This window comes from Neophocaena asiaeorientalis, unplaced genomic scaffold, assembly GCF_003031525.2.
Source record: "Neophocaena asiaeorientalis asiaeorientalis breed wild unplaced genomic scaffold, Neophocaena_asiaeorientalis_V1.1 scaffold849, whole genome shotgun sequence".
Lineage (NCBI taxonomy): Eukaryota > Metazoa > Chordata > Mammalia > Artiodactyla > Phocoenidae > Neophocaena > Neophocaena asiaeorientalis.
In genome coordinates, this window is record NW_020172777.1 from 403,030 (window position 1) to 420,850 (window position 17,821).

At 35.4% G+C, this 17,821-nt stretch overlaps 1 protein-coding gene across 1 annotated transcript in view; it reads left to right on the forward strand.

Annotated features, from left to right (window-relative positions):
* LOC112396981 (T-cell immunomodulatory protein-like) overlaps nt 1-14,701 on the forward strand; it is a 28,019-nt gene extending 13,318 nt beyond the window's left edge. The window contains exons 6-7 of the mRNA XM_024740955.1: nt 13,145-13,239; nt 14,661-14,701. Coding sequence (XP_024596723.1) covers nt 13,145-13,239; nt 14,661-14,701 — 136 coding nt within the window. The remainder of the gene's footprint in view (nt 1-13,144; nt 13,240-14,660) is intronic.
* The last annotated feature ends 3,120 nt before the right edge of the window (nt 14,702-17,821 follow it).

Sequence of the window (17,821 nt, forward strand, 5' to 3'; positions counted from 1 at the left end):
TGTTTTTCTATGTAATCTTCTTACATTATAACCAATGACTGATTTATTAAATCACCCTTCATTTTTACTGCTGATTTGTTTGTTTGCTGGTGCATTACAGAAAATTTTGCAAATATTTATCTTAATGAAATAATGATATTTGTCATTTAAATCTATTTAGAAAAAATATGAAAATTAAGAGATTTATAACACAAAAGAAAACCAAATAATCATCAGGACAGCTTTTAACTTTATAGTCAGCATTAGTACTCATGGTCTTAACAGAAAAAGGTAGCTTTGAGATGATTCATATTTTCTTAGAATTTCCCTAGCAAGCCCCTCCCTTTCTCACCTTATACACCATTTGTATTTTGAGCATTGTTGTTTAAAGGAATCTATTAGGACTTAAGAAATAAGTTTTTTATTGGTATTTCCATAGAAACAGAGCATCAGTTTTATAACTTTTCTCTTTTCCTAAAGAAACTTCGCTATTGGAGATAAATTCATTGATTCTCTCGTTTCTCGCCTAAACCTTTTCTTTTCAAAATTAAGCCACAGAAATAGTGAAAGCTTTAGCAGATAACTTAGAATTGTATATGCTGTGGCTTAATTATTTCAAGTGACTTGTTATTCAAGGATCCATAATTTTATTTCCTGGAGTCCCACCAGAAGCTTTTGGGGAGTCAATTAAATGACGCTTGATTCCCTGGTGATTTATTATACTGCTTTGTTTTATGTTCTGGTTGGCAGTGTTGTATGTAAGTGAACTTTTGATTGTTTCTAAGTGAATTTAAGAGGTTATTCTCAAAATTTACTCACTTTGCTTTTAGTTAAATCTTAAAATTTTTAAGATATGTTTTCTTTGTAGTAATCATTTAGAAAGAGAGCTTCTTTTGTTTTTGTGCAAGTAAATTCAACGGTAATTGGTCATCATTAATATTGATGATATTTAAAAGTGTTTTGAATTCAACATATTTCTATTAGCATATATCAAAATTTTGTTTCCTTCTTTGAGAGGAAACCATTTTGTTTTATTTTATTACGATTTGCATGTATTGAAAAAAGTCAATTTTAAAACAAGCATAGAGGGCTTCCCTGGTGGCGCAGTGGTTGAGAGTCTGCCTGCCGATGTAGGGGACACGGGTTCGGGCCCCGGTCCGGGAAGATCCCACACGCCGCAGAGCTGCTAGGCCCATGAGCCATGGCCACTGAGCCTGCGCATCCGGAGCCTGTGCTCCACAACGGGAGAGGCCACGACGGTGAGAGGCCCGCGTACCACAAAAAAAAAACCCAAAAAGACAAGCACAGAATACCAATGAACTGTACACTTAAAAATGGTTAAGATGGTAACTTCTATGTTATATATATTTTACCACAATAAAAAATAGAAAAAGAAAAACAAACAAGCACAGTTAGAGAAGCTATGTGTATACAGCAGACTTTGAGTAAGCTTGGTCTATATTATCATTTCAATTTAGGGTAAAATGAATCAAAATAATTTATAATTCCTGAAAATACAGGTTAAGTTCTCTTTCATTAGAGTCCTATTGTATGTTTTAAAAATGTATATTCTGTTGAAAATGCCCTACAAATACTTGATTTTTAACAGTCTGGAGGCCTAGGCTCTGAGCTGCATGAGTTCCTGAGTTCCATAGTAGTCCTGAGTAGAGATGGGGGCCTGTGCTTCTCCTCAGACTGCCTACTCTTCTGTCTTCCTGCCCTAGGAGCCAGTGCTGCTAGGGCCGTCTCTCAGGTGTAATATCACTGTTGCACACCCTGTGGAGGTAGGAACATTTGGACAAAGTAAGGATATGGCTGAAAGAAATCGCCACATTTTCTCTTATGAACATAAGGTGCTATTTGTAAGAGGTCCTTAAGATTTATCTGGTCTGACCCATACCTTTGAATTCTAATAGAGGCCCAAGAGTGAGTGAATAACCCATCAAGTATTTACCAATGTAACTCTGTTCTTCAGCCATGCTTCTTTTCCCACTCTTCTCTCATGTGTTGTACTCCTCACCATGCCCCTCCTGAAGAGGCATAACTGAGGATTGCACAGCTTATTGTCCTCTGTGAGGCTCAGGGTTGGATGGGGAAGGATGAGAAGAAAGAGAATCCTAAACAAGCCTATTTGCTTTTTAGAATATCTACTTAGTAACTCTGGGGTTGGCAGTTTCCATCAGTTGTCTCATATTTTTCCCATAACGGGTAGCTGTGTAGTTCAAGAGGCGCTGTCAAGGAGCCAGCTAATTCAAAGGTTAAGTGACCACTGTAAGCTTGCAATGTAAATAAATGGTAGATCTGGGATTTGAATCTTGGTCTTCCAAATTGTAAAGCCTTTTTTCCTGCCTTCAACTCTGTATAGCCATTACCATTGTTATAGTCACAGAGGGCCTTTGGTGGTGCTCCAACATGGTTAACTTAGACTTCCTCATAGTATAGTGGTTGTTTTCCAAGAAGAAGCAATACAAGAGTATAGACAGAAGCTGGAGATCTCTTTAAGGCTTGGTACTGGCAGTTAAACAGCATCACTTCTGTGGCATTCTAATCAAAGAATTAGCTAATATTCTAGGAAATTTGAGGATTATGTACTCTACCTCTAGATGTGAGCGTGGCTTAACTGAAATGTAAAAGAGCATGTGGGATGGGAAATAATGTGGTCATCTTTGGATACACAGCATGGTAGGCTGTGTTTATTTACTTTACCATAGGTAAAGACTTGCAAAGGAATATGCAAACACAGATCATTTAAGCAACTAGATCCTCAGGTTTCATAGGTACTCCTACCTAAAATTGATGAGCCTGAAAACGTACCTATTTTCACTATAACTTTCTCCTCCTTCATGTAAGAATGCCATGTTCTTTACCCTTCCTAAATCTCACTAATTATACATTTCCTGGGGAGTAAAAACCCGTACAGCACGAAACAGGTATACTAAACTAATAGAATTTCCAGTTCTTCCTCTTCTCCTATTTCTTCTTCCTATTTCTCTTCAGATGAAGCTTGGTAGCAAAAAGCATTTTGATCCACATTGATATGTTCTGAATTCAGATGTGCTAGAGTGGGGTTGTGGGAGTAATGACAGTTTTTGTTTAATGACTTTGCCTCCTGCATTCCCTGACTACTGTCAAAGAATCTGTAATTATTGAGAGAGGGTCCTGGGAGAGCACAGCACAGAGCATCCGTAAGAAACACCAAATTCAGCAAAGCAGACCTTTTAGCTCTTCTTAGTACTCTATCCCTAAGACACGTAATTAAATGGAAGGAAGGTACTTTTCATGCCTATGTAGTTTTGGATCATGCCAGTGATTGTTTCAGATGTGACCAGAACGTTCTCAAGGACTACCAAACCTATGGATAAAACTTTTACATAATTTCTTTTATATTTGGTATGCATTTTTCTGTAATGTAGCTAATACCTACTTTATCAAATCATATCAAGAAAATTCCATTTAAAGTCAAATATTTTATCTTGTCTTATGAAATGTTTACTATTTTCTTTCTCCTATTAATAGAAAATAAATTTACATGCTGGCTCCTGAGCCAAATAATTTTTTGTAGTATATACCTTTCTCATTTATTAAAGTCATAGGGAAAAATTTGGTATGTCTAAAGAAAGAAATTGTGTGATTTCTCATTTTTATAATCTGTTTTTATTTACTCCGAAAGCCAGATACCAGAGTCAGTATTCACATACATTTAATGGACTGTTATGACTTTTATCATACTTATTGTACTATAAATTATTTTAGCTGTACTTTACATTGCAGTGCTTTAAGTTCACTAAAGAGAAACAGCATGTTGCTTTACTATCTTGTTTTTATCAAAATTACCTTAATTTTGACTGCTTTTAGTAATCTTTCCTACAATATATAATCTGTACTTTTTTCAGTACTTTTTGTAATGTTCCTTGAAACACATGTTAACAAATTTATTTGAATTGAAAAAATGAGGTCAAACTCTTTCTGACAGAAAATAACTTTCATTTGGAGATTGGTTTGACAGTGAGGACTGGCTTTGCTAACTGGATTATATACCAGGCATTTTACATAAATTGAATGAGCTAAATCAGCAGCTCTAAATTCTTTTTTTTTTTACTTTCATTATGGAAAAATTTAAACATATGCAAAGGTAGAGCAAATAGGACAATGAATTTGCATATAATACACCTGTCATTCAGCTACAGTTAGCAACTCTTGGCCAGTGTTATTTCATTCACAACTTTTCCTTCATTTCTCTCTCTAACTCCCTCCCCAGACATTTTTAATCCATAAATATTTAAGTATATATCTCTAAAAAATAAGGATTTTTTAAAATACATAATTACAATGTATTTATCATACCTAAAAAATTAAGATTAATATTAAATTTCCATGGAGATTTTAATGAACATATATGAACAAGATTTCTTAGCATCTGTATCTATAAAGATGAAGAAAAGGAGTAGACTTTATGCTGAATCCTGTTTCATTCTAGCAGTGTCATGCTAGTCTAAAGGTAAGTAAACTAATATATTTTAAAGCTCCATTCATTTCTTCAAAAAAATGCATTTCCAATGAAATTTTACCTTTGATTTAATAAGCTATCAAAGCTTTTTCATCAGTTGTACAGTAGTAGTTAAAATAACTCAACCTCAAAGAGATTTTTTTTTAAAACACCTGGATGCATAAAGCCAGTTTAAATACCAATTTGAAGATGTACATTTCTTTGGAGACATAAAAAGACTAGATATAAAAACATTTTACATCATGATAAAGTTCTATAACAGAAATAGAAGTACAAGTCCAAGGATAAAGAGTAGAAGAGCTTTTTTATGTAGTTTGTGGGTGTATGTGGATGATAGTGGATAATAATCAGTATGGTGTCTATATTCTACTGAACACATTTTTAAGAGTAATCATTTTAATTTTTTTATTGAAGTATAGTTGCTATAAAATATTGTAAAGGTGACAGGTGTACAATATAGTGATTTACAGCTTTTAAGGTTTATATGCTATTTATAGTTATTGTAAAATACTGGCTCTATTCCCTGTGTTGTACAATATATCCTTGTTTTATACTTAATAGTTTGTACCTCTTACTCCCCTGCCCCTATATTGCCCCTCCTCCTTCCCTCTCCACTGGTAACCACTAGTTTGTTCTGTATTATATCTTTGAGCCTGCTTCCTTTATGTTATATTCACTAGTTTGTTGTTTTTTTAAGATTCCATATACAAGTGATATCATATAGCTTTTATCTTTCTCTGTCTGACTTATTTCACCTAGCATAATGCCCTTCAAGTCCATCCATGTTGCTGCAGATGGCAAAATTTCGTTCTTTTTTATGGCCGGGTAACATTCCATCGTGTGTATGTATATGTGTGTGTGTGTGTGTGTGTGTGTGTGTGTATGTTACACACACACATATATATATATCACATCTTTTTTATTCATCTGTTGTTAGATACTTAGGTTGCTTGCATATGTTGGCTTTCATAAATAATGCTGCTATGAACATATCTTTTTGAATTAGTGTTTTTGTTTTAGATATATATACCTAGGAGTGCAATTGCTGGATCATATGGTAGCTCTGTTTTTGTTATTTGAGAAACCTCCATACTGTTTTCCACAGTGGCTGTACCAATTTACATTCCTACCAACAGTGTACGAGGGTTCCCTTTTCTCTACATCCTCACCAACATTTGTTATTTGTGTTCTTTTTGATGATAGCCATTCTGACAGGTATGAGGTCATATCTCATTATGGTTTTGATTTACATTTCCCTGATAATTAGCCAGGTTTAGCATCTTTCCATGTGCCTGTTGGCCATCTGCATTTTCTCTTTGGAAAAATGTCTATTCAGTTCTTCTGCCCATTTTTTAATTGGGTTGGTTGTTTTTTTGATATTGAGTTATTTATATGAGCTGTTTATATATGTTGGATATTAATCCCTTATCAGTCATATCATTTGCAAATATTTTCTTCAATTCAGTAGGTTGTCTTTTCATTTTGTCAGTGGTTTCCTTTGCTGTGCAAAAGCTCTTAAGTTTTAATTACATTTCATTTGTTTATTTTTTGCTTTTATTTCCTTTGCTTTAGGAAATGGATCCAAAAGAATATTGCTGCGATTTATGTCAAAAAGTGCTCTGCCTATGTTTTCCTCTAGGAGTTTTATAGTATCTAGTCTTACATTTAGGTCTGTAATCCATTTAGAGTTTATTTTTGTATATGGTGTTAGAGTATGTTCTGATTTCATTGTTTTACACGTAGCTGTTCAGTTTTCCCAGCACCACTTATTGAAGAGACTGTCTTTTCTCCATTGTATATTGTTGCCTCCACTGTCATAGCTTCACTATAAGTGTGTGGGTTTATTTCTGGGCTCCCTATTCTGTTCCATTAATTAGAGTAATCATTTTATTTTAAAATATCAGTAATTAGGGGCTTCCCTGGTGGCGCAGTGGTTGAGAGTCAGCCTGCCGATGCAGGGGACATGGGTTCATGCCCTGGTCTGGAAAGATCCCACATGCCACCGAGCGTCTGGGCCCGTGAGCCATGGCCGCTGAGCCTGCGCATCCGGAGCCTGTGTTCCACCACGGGAGAGGCCACAACAGTGAGAGGCCCACAACCGCAAAAAAAAAAAAAAACAACAGTAATTCTAATAGGTTTAAAGATTACATGCTTTTGTAGCATTGAAAATATTTATATTACTTTCTTAGAAATGAACTTCTAGGTATTAAAGGATATAGTTTTTGTAAATTCTTTTAAGAGTCTATTGGAACAGAAGTTTTCAAGACCACTGGACTAGGCGGCTTAGAGAAGCATGCTAGACCCATCTTCATGCTAGACCTATCTCCTAGTAACTGCTTTTACCTGGGTATCTTTTTTTTTTTAATAGTTCAGTTGTATTACATGAATGTTGTTGTTGGTTTTTAAATTAATTAATTAATCAATTATTTTGGGCTGCACTGGGTCTTCGTTGCCGTGTACGAGCTTTCTCTAGTTGTGTCGAGCAGGGGCTACTCTTCATTGCAGTGTGCGGGCTTCTCAATGTGGTGGCTTCTCTTGTCACGAAGCACAGGCTCCAGATACCTGGGCTTCAGTAGTTGTGGCACACGGGCTCAGTGGTTGTGGCTCACGGGCTCTAGAGCACAGGCTCAGTGGTTGTGGCGCACAGGCTTAGTTGGTCCGTGGCATGTGGGATCTTGCCGGACCAGGGATTGAACCCGTGTCCCCAACATTGGCAGGCGGATTCTTAACCACTGCGCCACCAAGGAAGTCCCTTACCTGGGCATCTTAAATAATGGCAACTCATTGTAGGCTGATCATTGAAAAGTGAGTGGATTAGCAGTCATTTATAAGAGCAGTTACCGTAATAGGCAACTAAAAGCTACAGTTGACATTAATTACATTTAAATTCATCCTTTGATAAATGCTATTCTTTGAGATTAAAGATGATGATGCCTACAAATTAGAACACCTTGACATAATTATGTTTCCTGTTGGGGACAAACTAGTAATTGGAATTTTCTACAGAGGTCAAGAAATGTCAACAGATTCAACACGACTCAGAACTGCCCACTTTTTCATCTCTGCTGTTTCTTCTTTTGTCATCAGAGCAGTTTACATCTGTGACCTTGGCATTCAAATGGAGTTAAGGAAATTATAGTTTGTATGGGTATAGTTGCTTGAAAAATATGGTGTCTGCTTCTTACTGAAAAGCTATGTTGTGTATAAAGAGCAACATTAAAGGCAGAAGGAGAAATGAATTTTATTTTCACCTATTTAAATTTTTTTTTCACCTATTTAAATTTTTTAACAATTTAATTATCTTAGGCAACTTAAGTTGTCAGTCATCTTAAAATGTACCATGAAAGAATCAAAAGCTCTTTCTCCGCCCACCTATGGTAGTCATCAGAATGGTAAATAGACACTGTATGTAAAATAAACTATAAGAATCTGCTAACTGCCTTTTAAGAGATGTTAATGTAAAATATCAGAGTATAGGCAACAAGTGTAAAACTTAAAATACTGTGAAGAACTTGAATATTGATTTGAAATGTTCAAGATAGCAATATTACAATTAATATTTTATTGTGAGTTGCAAACTCAAGTGTCTGATGGGGCCCAGAAGGAAAACAAAGTGAGTGAACACTTTGGGAAGCTTCGGACTTGACCTGCCTGGAGGCTCTAGTTCTGTGTGAAAAGGGCCAGTTGCTTGCCAGACCTTCTGATATTTCAAGAGAAGTTGGAAATCCTGATTTTTATTTGAAATCTGATTTTTAATTTGTTTTACCTCTGAATTCAAACTTTTTTAAACAATGTGTAGATCAAATAAAACACATTTTATGCTGAATTTGGCCCATAGTCTGCCACTTATGACTTTTGCTTTATCACTGTTCTAGATTCTTCATTTGAAATGTACGTTTTGTTAAATAGTTCCTAAGACAAAATGTCACAAGTTAGTTGAGGTTTTCCAAAATTCTAGCTATAACTTGTTTCAAAGCAAACCTGTAAAAAACTCTATGGGAAATTAGATCAATAACTAGCATAGTAATTAAATACTAGCATAGTAATTAAAGACAGCCACACGATTAACCTCATGGAGCTCAACTGTGTAAAAGTTTGTGTTTTTTAAATTCATTTTCAGCATATAATTACAAATTTGTTGGGAACATGCAAAACTCTCCTGAAATGACTTTATGTCAAACTTGTCATAGGATCTCTAGCCTGAGCCTGATTATTTTGTATAATTTAAAATTTAAACTTTAATGCTTAGAATTTAAAGAACTGATGAATAAATGGCATATCTTAAAGAGAAGTGAACCAATGATTATTAAATTGGACTTAATTGAAATTATTTTAAGCATTTCTAACCTTGTGTAGTATGAAAGAAAAACATGACATGAATGCTTGGTATTGAATTACCATACAACAAATGCTAAATATAACTTTTCAATATATATTAATATTTTCTTATTATCATAACCCTATATTATGGGGTTTTAGTTAAAGTAATACAATCAAGTTGTAGGAATACTGCTTGGTTTGGTTTTTAGTGTCTTGTTTAGGTTATAGATAAGGCCCAGTATGTGCTAAAAAGAATGCAGAAGAAGGTTACTGGGAAGAAGTTACTGTTTGTAGAACCCTTTGCATAGAGAAAATTTTCTCCTGTTGAATGTTTACTCTTTTTTCCAGAATCCACCTACCAATAACAAATTAGTCAATTGTTTCTTCCCACTTTCCAAACACTTCAAAACTAAATTCACAGGTGAACCTTGTTTGCTGTCTACTCAATTGGATACTGTGTTGACAACTTAGACTTAATTAGTCTTTAATTGCTCTTTGGAGATGACATATCTATGCTTCCATATTGGACTGGAACATAATACTGTGAAAAAAATAGCAAATTCTAACTAGAAGTAGAGAAGAATAGGAGATGCTACTTAAGACTACGATTCAGTTCAGCCAGTATTTAGGAGCCAGGTCCTGGTTACGCATTGTAGATACAAATATCTATGAGTCAGGGTACCTAGGATACACTCTCAGAGAAATAGTTCCTCAAGTAACTATAATGCAAACTAAAGTGCTATTACTAGAGAAAAGTATAATAGTGAAACAGTGAGAGAGGAGTAAAGGCCTTTTGGAGGAAGCTGATTTAAGTAGGGCCTTGATAAATAGGAATGCCTTTGACACTGGAGTGTTCTTCACTAGTGAGGAATTGTGGGGAAATGATTTTATTTAAACTTGCTCTTCTTTCTGTAGTTCCTAATAGTTAACCAGTATGACCTTCCTGATTTTGACAAATGCACTATGGTTATATTAGATGTTAACATTAGGAGTAACTAAATGAAGGATATGTGAAAACTTAGTACTATTGGTTTTTTTAATGATAAAATTTGCATAACATTATTAAAATTAACCATCATTGTGTACACTTCAGTGAGATTTAGAACATTTACAACACTGTGCAACCATCACCTAGTTCCAGTGACTTTTCATCTCTCCGAAAGGAAACCCTGTACCCATTAAGCAGTCACTCTCCCTTTCCTCTCTACCCCTGCACTTGGTAACCACTAATCTTCTTTCTGTCTCTAGGATTTTCCTATTATGAGTATTTCATATAAATGAAATCATACAAGATGTGACTTTTTGAGTCTGACTTCTTTCACATAGAATAATATTTTAAAGATTCATCCATATTGTATCATGTATCGGTACTCCAGTTATTTTTATGACTGAAAAATATTTTCATTGTATGGGTATATGACATTTTGTTTATTCATTCATCCATTGGTAGATGTTTGGGTTATTGTGAATAGTGCTGCTAAGAGCATTCATGTACCAGTATTTGTTTGAATACCTGTTTTCAATTCTTTTTTTTTTTTAACATCTTTGTTGGAGTATAATTGCTTTACAATGTTGTATTAATTTCTGCTGTATAACAAAGTGCATCAGCTATACATATATCCCCATATGCCCTCCCTTTTGCATCTCCCTCCCACCCTCCCTATCCCACCCCTCTGGTGGTCACAAAGCACCCAGCTGATCTCCCCATGCAATGCAGCTGCTTCCCACTAGCTATCTATTTTACATTTGGTAGTGTATATATATGTCAATGCTACTGTCTCATTTTGTCCCAGCTTACCCTTCCCCCTCCCCATGTCCTCAAGTCCATTCCCTACGTCTGTGTCTTTATTCCTGTCCTGCCCCTGGATTCATTAGAACCATTTTTATTTTATTTTTTTTAGATTTCCTATATATGCATTGGCATATGGTATTTGTTTTTCTCTTTCTGACTTACTTCACTCTGTATGACAGACTCTAGGTCCATCCACCTCACTACAAACAACTCAATTTCTTTTCTTTTTATGGCTGAGTAATATTCCATTGCATATATGTTCCACATCTTCTTTATCCATACATCTGTCAGAGAACACTTAGGTTGCTTCCATGTCCTGGCTATTGTAAATAGTGCAGCAGTGAACGTTGTGGTACCTGTCTCTTTTTGAATTATGTTTTTTTTAAGGTATATGCCCAGTAGTGGGATTGCTGAGTCATCTGGTAGCTCTATTTTTAGTTTTATAAGGAGCCTCCGAACTGTTCTCCATAGTGGCTGTATCAATTTACATTCCCACCAACAGTGCAAGAGGGTTCCCTTTTCTCCACACCCTCTCCAGCATTTATTGTTTGTAGATTTTTTGATGATTGCTATTCGGACTGGTGTGAGGTGATACCGCATTGTAGTTTTGATTTCCATTTCTCTAATGATTAGTGATGTTGAGCATCCTTTCATGTGTTTGTTGGTAATCTGTATATCTTCTTTGGAGAAATGTCTATTTAGGTCTTCTGACCATTTTTGGATTGGGTTGTTTGTTTTTTTGATATTGAGATGCATGAGCTGGTTGTATATTTTGGAGATTAATCCTTTGTCAATTGCTTTGTTTGCAAATATTTCTCCCATTCTGAGGGTTGGCTTTTTGTCTTGTTTATAGTTTCCTTTGCTGTGCAAAAGCTTATGTTTCATTAGGTCCCATTTGTTTATTTTTGTTTTTATTTCTTTACTCTAAGAGGTGGGTCAAAAAAGATCTTGCTATGATTTATATCATCAATGCAAGAGACTTCTGTGCATTAATTTTGTATCTTGCTACTTTACCAAATTCATTGATTAACTCTAGTAGGTTTCTGGTAGAGTTTTTAGTAATCTCTATGTATAGTATCATATCATCTGCAAACAGTGTGTTTTTCAATTCTTATTGGTATACACCTAGGTATAGAAATGCAGAGTCATATGGCAATTCATTGTTTAGCTTTTGGAAGAATTACCAAACTGTTTTCCGTAGCTAATGCACCATTTTATATTCCCATCAGCAGTATACAAGAGTTCTATTTCTTTTAGCAGTTTGAGACATCTGAGTTAATTTTTGGTATATGGTATGAGATAGGGGTATAAATTCATTCTTTTTCATGGCTGAAAACTTTGGAATTAATATTTATAAAAGATAATCATTCTCCAGTCTCGGGAAAATATCACCCATGATAATATTAAGTTATTTTTCTTACACTTAAGGAATTAAAGATATAAATATAAGAGCTAAAACATAAAAGTCTTAGAAGAAAGCATAGGGGTAAATTTTCATAACCTTGGATTTGGAAATGGATTCTTAGATCTGACACCAAAAGAAAAAAGCAACACAAAAAAATTAGAACTGGATTTATCAAATTAAAAGCTTCTACACAGCACAGGACACTATCCAGAAACTGAAAAGACTGTACAGAATGGGAGAAAATATTGCAAATCATGCATCAGTTAAATATCTAGGATCTAGTCTATATAAAGAATTCTTACTACTCAAAGCAATAAATAACCCAATTTAAAAATAGGCAAAGGGGGCTTCCCTGGTGGCACAGTGGTTGAGAGTCCACCTTCCGATGCTGGGGACGCGGGTTTGTGCCCCGGTCCGGGAAGATCCCACATGCCGCGGAGCGGCTGGGCCCGTGAGCCATGGCCGCTGAGCCTGCGCGTCCGGACCCTGTGCTCCGCAACGGGAGAGGCCACAACAATGAGAGGCCCACGTACCGCAAACAAAACAAAACAAAACACATATGTATATGTCCACATAAAAACTTGTACATGAATATTCATAACAGCATTTAATTGTAATAGCCAAAAGTGGAAACAAGTCAAATGTCCATCAACAGTTGAACAGATTTACAAAAAATATAGCCATGTAATTAAATATTATTCAGGGATAAAAAAGACTGAAGTAGTGACACATGCTACAACATGGATGAACCTGAAAATATTATTCCAAGTGAAAGAAACCAGGCACAAAAGGCCACATGTTATATGATTCCATATATATGAAACGTCCAAAATAGGGAAATCCATAGAGCCAGAAAGCAAATTAGTGTTTGCCAGAGACTTGATGGTGGGGAGAATGAGAAGTTACTAATGAATACAGAGTTTCATTTTGAGGTGATGAAAATGTGAAATTAGATAGTGGTGATGGCTGCACACTGTGAATATACAAAAACGACTAAATTGTACACTCTGGAAGAGTGAATTTTAGAGTATGTGACAGAACTAAGAATAAATGCGTTTTTAAAATATCTTGCATGCAGATATTTTTGTTTTAAAACAGTGCTCATTTGATGTTTGCCTTAAGAAAAAAATTTTTCTTTTAGGAATTTATCATGGCATCCTGCATTGACCATTAAAAGTAAAATGCGGATTCCACATTCTCATGCGTTCATTGATCTAACTGAAGATTTTACAGCAGGTGAGTTGCACATAAATGTAAAGTATTTCTTTTAGGCTGCCAAAGAATGATGAGATTTTTACTGTTTTCCTAGTAGTCATTTGCTATTGAATTGAACATTAAGACCAAAATGTTAGAAGGTTATAAGGAAGTTAGTGATATCGGAAAAACGTAAAAAGTATTGGATGCAATAAATAACTCTTTAGTTATTGTTTTTTGCTGTTTGTTAACCACATCAAAATTTGGATTATTGACTAATAAATGCTGTAAATTTAATTGTAAGAAAAATATTTACCTTATGTGTTAAAGAATTTCAAAGACTTCAAAAAATTTTTATTATGGAAAATTTTAAATATAGAAAAGTAGGCAGAATAGTATGATATACGCACATTTAATCATCACCCAGCTTCAACAATAATCAGTATATGGCCAATCTTGTTTCATCTGTATAACCACCCATGAGCCCTCCTCCCACCCTGATAATTTTATAGGAATTCCCAAGCATTGTATCATTTCATTTATAAATATTTCAATCTGTATCTCTAAATGATAGACTTTTTTATTTTTGACAACCTCACGATCATTTTCAAACATTAAAAAATTTAACAATATTCTCTTAATAACAAATGCTTATTCACTATTCAAAATGCCCCAATTCTCTCCTAAATGTTTCTATCAAATTAGGAGCTAAATGAGGTACATACATATGAAGAAAAAACACCTGTCTTACAGAATTTCTCGAAGTGTGGATTTTGCTGATAGTGTCCCCGTGATGTTAATATGTGACTGTGTCCCCTGTATTTCCTCTAAGCCAGTGATTAGATTTAAGCAGCTATTGATGATCATTGTCAAGTCCACTATTTCAAAAGGATTTACAAAATCATAGCACCCTAAATCTATCACTCCTCAACATATATTATCAGCTGGAATTTTCTATTTAAAACAAACAAACAAAAGGAATATCTATTATTATCTTTTTAGTCACCCGAAGTACAGTTGAGACAGGCAGGTTAAATGCTTAAATTTTCTTCCTTCTCATTTTTTTCCAGTTTTTCTTAATGTGGTAAAATACACGTAATGTAAAATTTCCATTGTGACCTTTTTTTTTTTTTTGCGATACACGGGCCTCTCACCATTGTGGCCTCCCATTGCGGAGCACAGGCTCCGGATGCGCGGGCTCAGCGGCCATGGCTCACGGGCCCAGCCGCTCCGCGGCACGTGGGATCCTCCCAGACCGGGGCACGAACCCGTGTCCCCTGCATCAGCAGGCAGACTCTTAACCACTGCGCCACCAGGGAAGACCCCATTGTGACCATTTTTAAGTATGTGGTTCAGTAGTATTAAATACATCCATAGTATTGACCATCCAGCTCTTTTCATCTTGTAAAACTGAAACTCTACACCCATTAAACCGTAACTCCTCATTCATCCCTTTCCCCCAGCTTGTGGCAACCACTGTTCTACTTTGCTTTTTGACCACTAAAAGTACTTTGAATAAGTGAAATCATACAGTGTGTGTTATTTTTAACTGGCTTATTTCACTTAGCGTAATATCCTTAAAATTCATCCATGTTGTAGCATAAGTCAGAATTTTCTTCGTTTTTTTTTTTTTTTTTTTTTTTTTTTTTTTTTTTTTGGACACTGCTGTTCTCTTTACACGAACCCATGTCCCCTACATCGGCAGGTGGACTCTCAACCACTGCGCCACCAGGGAAGCCCAACTTTCTTCCTTTTTAAAGCTGAATTGTATATAACCACATTTTGCTCAGCTTCCACATTTTAGCTGTTGTGAATAATGTTGCTGTGAACTTTCATGTACAAACATCTCTTAGAGATCCTGCTTTCAGTTCTTTGGGGTATATATCCAGAAGTGAAATTGCTGGATCATATGATAATTTTGTGTTTAATTTTTTGAGGAATGGGCATCACAGAAACTTTATCGTTTTACATTCCCACCAGCAGTGTACAAGGGTTCCAGTTTCTCCACATACTTGCCAATATTTGTTATTTTCTTTTTTTTCATAGTAGTCATTCTAATAGGTATAATGTGATATCTCATTGTAGTGTGGGTTTGTTCTGTTTCTTTGGTTTTTTGCCACTCCACGTGGCTTGCTGGATCTTAGTCCCCAAACAGGGATTGAGGGATTGAACCCGGCCCCAGCAGTGAAAGCACTGAGTCCTAACCACTGGACTGCCAGGGAATTCCCTCTTTGTAGTTCTGATTTGCATTTTTCCTAGTGATTAGTGATGTTGAGCACCTTTTCATGTCCTTATTGGCTATCTGCATATCTTTTTTGGAGAAGTGTGTACTTAAGTCCTGTGCCCATTTTTCAATTGGGTTGTTTCTTTGGTGTTGTTAAGTTTTAGTTAGTCTCTGTTCATAATATTGCTCCCTCATCAGATACATGATTTACAAATATTTTCTCTCATTCTGTGGGATATCTTTTTACTCTGTTGATAGTGTCTTTGTATGCAAAAAATTTTTTAATTTCATGAAGTCCAGTTTTTCTGTTGTTTCTTTGTGGCCTTGTGCCTTTGGTGTCCTATCCAAAAGGTCATTGCCAGATGCACTGTCATGAAGCTTTTGCCCTATATTTTCTCTTGAGAGTTTTATACTTTTATCCCTTACATTTAGAACTTTGAACCATTTTGAGTTAATTTATATATGTGATGTTAGATAAGGGTCCAACTTCATTACTAGCACCATTTATTTTTTTTTAATATTTATTTTTTTGGCTATGTCAGGTCTTTGTTGCGGTGCACAGGCTTCTCTCTAGTTGTGGCATGGGGATTTTCTCTCTGTAGTTGTGGTGCACAGGCTGCAGAGCGTGTGAGCTCTGTAGTTTGCAGCACTCGGGCTCTCTTGTTGAGGCGCTCGAGCTCAGTAGTTGGGGCATGCAGGCTTAGTTGCCCTGCAGCATGTGGGATCTTAGTTCCCTAATGAGGGATTGAACCCATATCCCCTGCACTGGAAGGCAGATTCTTTGCCACTGGACCACCAGGGAAGTCCCATAGCACCATTTATTAAAAGGACTTGTCTTTTCCCCACTTACCACCCTTGTCAAAATTCATTTGACTGTATACTCAAGGGTTTATTTCTGGGTTCTCTGTTATTTCACTGATCTATATGTCTGTATTTATGCTGGTACCTCACTGGGGTTTTTTTGGGTTTGTTTTAAACTTTTTATTTTATATTGGAATATAGCCAATTATGTTGTGATAGTTGCAGGTGCTCAGCAAAGCGACTCAGCCATACATATACATGTATCCATTCTCCCCCAAACTCCCCTCCCATCCAGGTTGCCACATAACATTGAGGAGAGTTCGCTGTAGTACTATCCTGGTTTAATTACTACAGCTTTGGAATATGTTTAGTAATCGGGAAGTGTGAGTCCTCCAACTTTGTTCTTTTTCAACATTGTTTTGACTATTTTAGGAGGTCCCTTGAGATTCTATATGAATTTTAGGACAGGTTTTTCTGTATCTATAAAAAGTGCCATTGAGATTTTGGTAAGGATTGTTCTGAATCTATAGGTCACTTTGGGTAGTATTGACATCTTAACAATATTGTCTTTCAGTCCATGAACATGCAATGTGTTTTTCTTTATTTGTCTTCTTAATGATTTCTTCCAACAATGTTTTATAGTTTTTAATTATATAAGTCTTTCACCTCCTTGGTTAAGTTAATTCCTAAGTATTTTATTCATTTTGATTCTATTATAAATGAAATGTTTTCTTAATTTCCTTTGTGGATTTTTCATTGTAAGTGTTTAGAAATGCAGCTGATTTTTGCATGTTAATTTGTATCCTACTACTTTTCTGAATTCATTTATTAGTCTGAACAGGTTTTTTTTTTTTGGTAGAATCTTTAGGGTTTTCTACATATAAGATCATATCATCTATGAACAGAGATAATTTTACTTTTCTCTTTCTAACTTGGGTGCCTTTTATTTCTTTTTCTTATTCCTCCCTTTTTTTTTTTTTTTACCAGTTTTCAAACACTTCTAATCAGCTTTTGCAATTACATTTTTATATAGTATACTAATTGCAAATGAGTAAAGCATGCCTGGTGGTTGGTAAAAGTAATAAAACTTCCTTCCTTTAAAAGTATTTTATGAATTTACATTCCCAAAAACGTGCAAGAGGGTTCCCTTTTCTCCACACCCTCTCCAGCATTTATCGTTTGTAGATTTTTTGATGATGGCCATTCTGACCAGTGTGAGATGATATCTCATTGTTGTTTTGATTTGCATTTCTCTAATGATTAATGATGTTGAGCATCCTTTCATGTGTTTGTTGGCAATCTGTATATCTTCTTTGGAGAAATGTCTGTTTAGGTCTTCTGCCCATTTTTGGATTGGGTTGTTTGTTTTTTTGTTATTGAGCTGCATGAACTGCTTGTAAATTTTGGAGATTAATCCTTTGTCAGTTGCTTCATTTGCAAATATTTTCTCCCATCTGAGGGTTGTCTTTTGGTCTTGTTTATGGTTTCCTTTGCTGTGCAAAAGCTTTTAAGTTTCATTAGGTCCCATTTGTTTATTTTTGTTTCGATTTCCATTTCTCCAGGAGGTGGGTCAAAAAAGATCTTGCTGTGATTTATGTC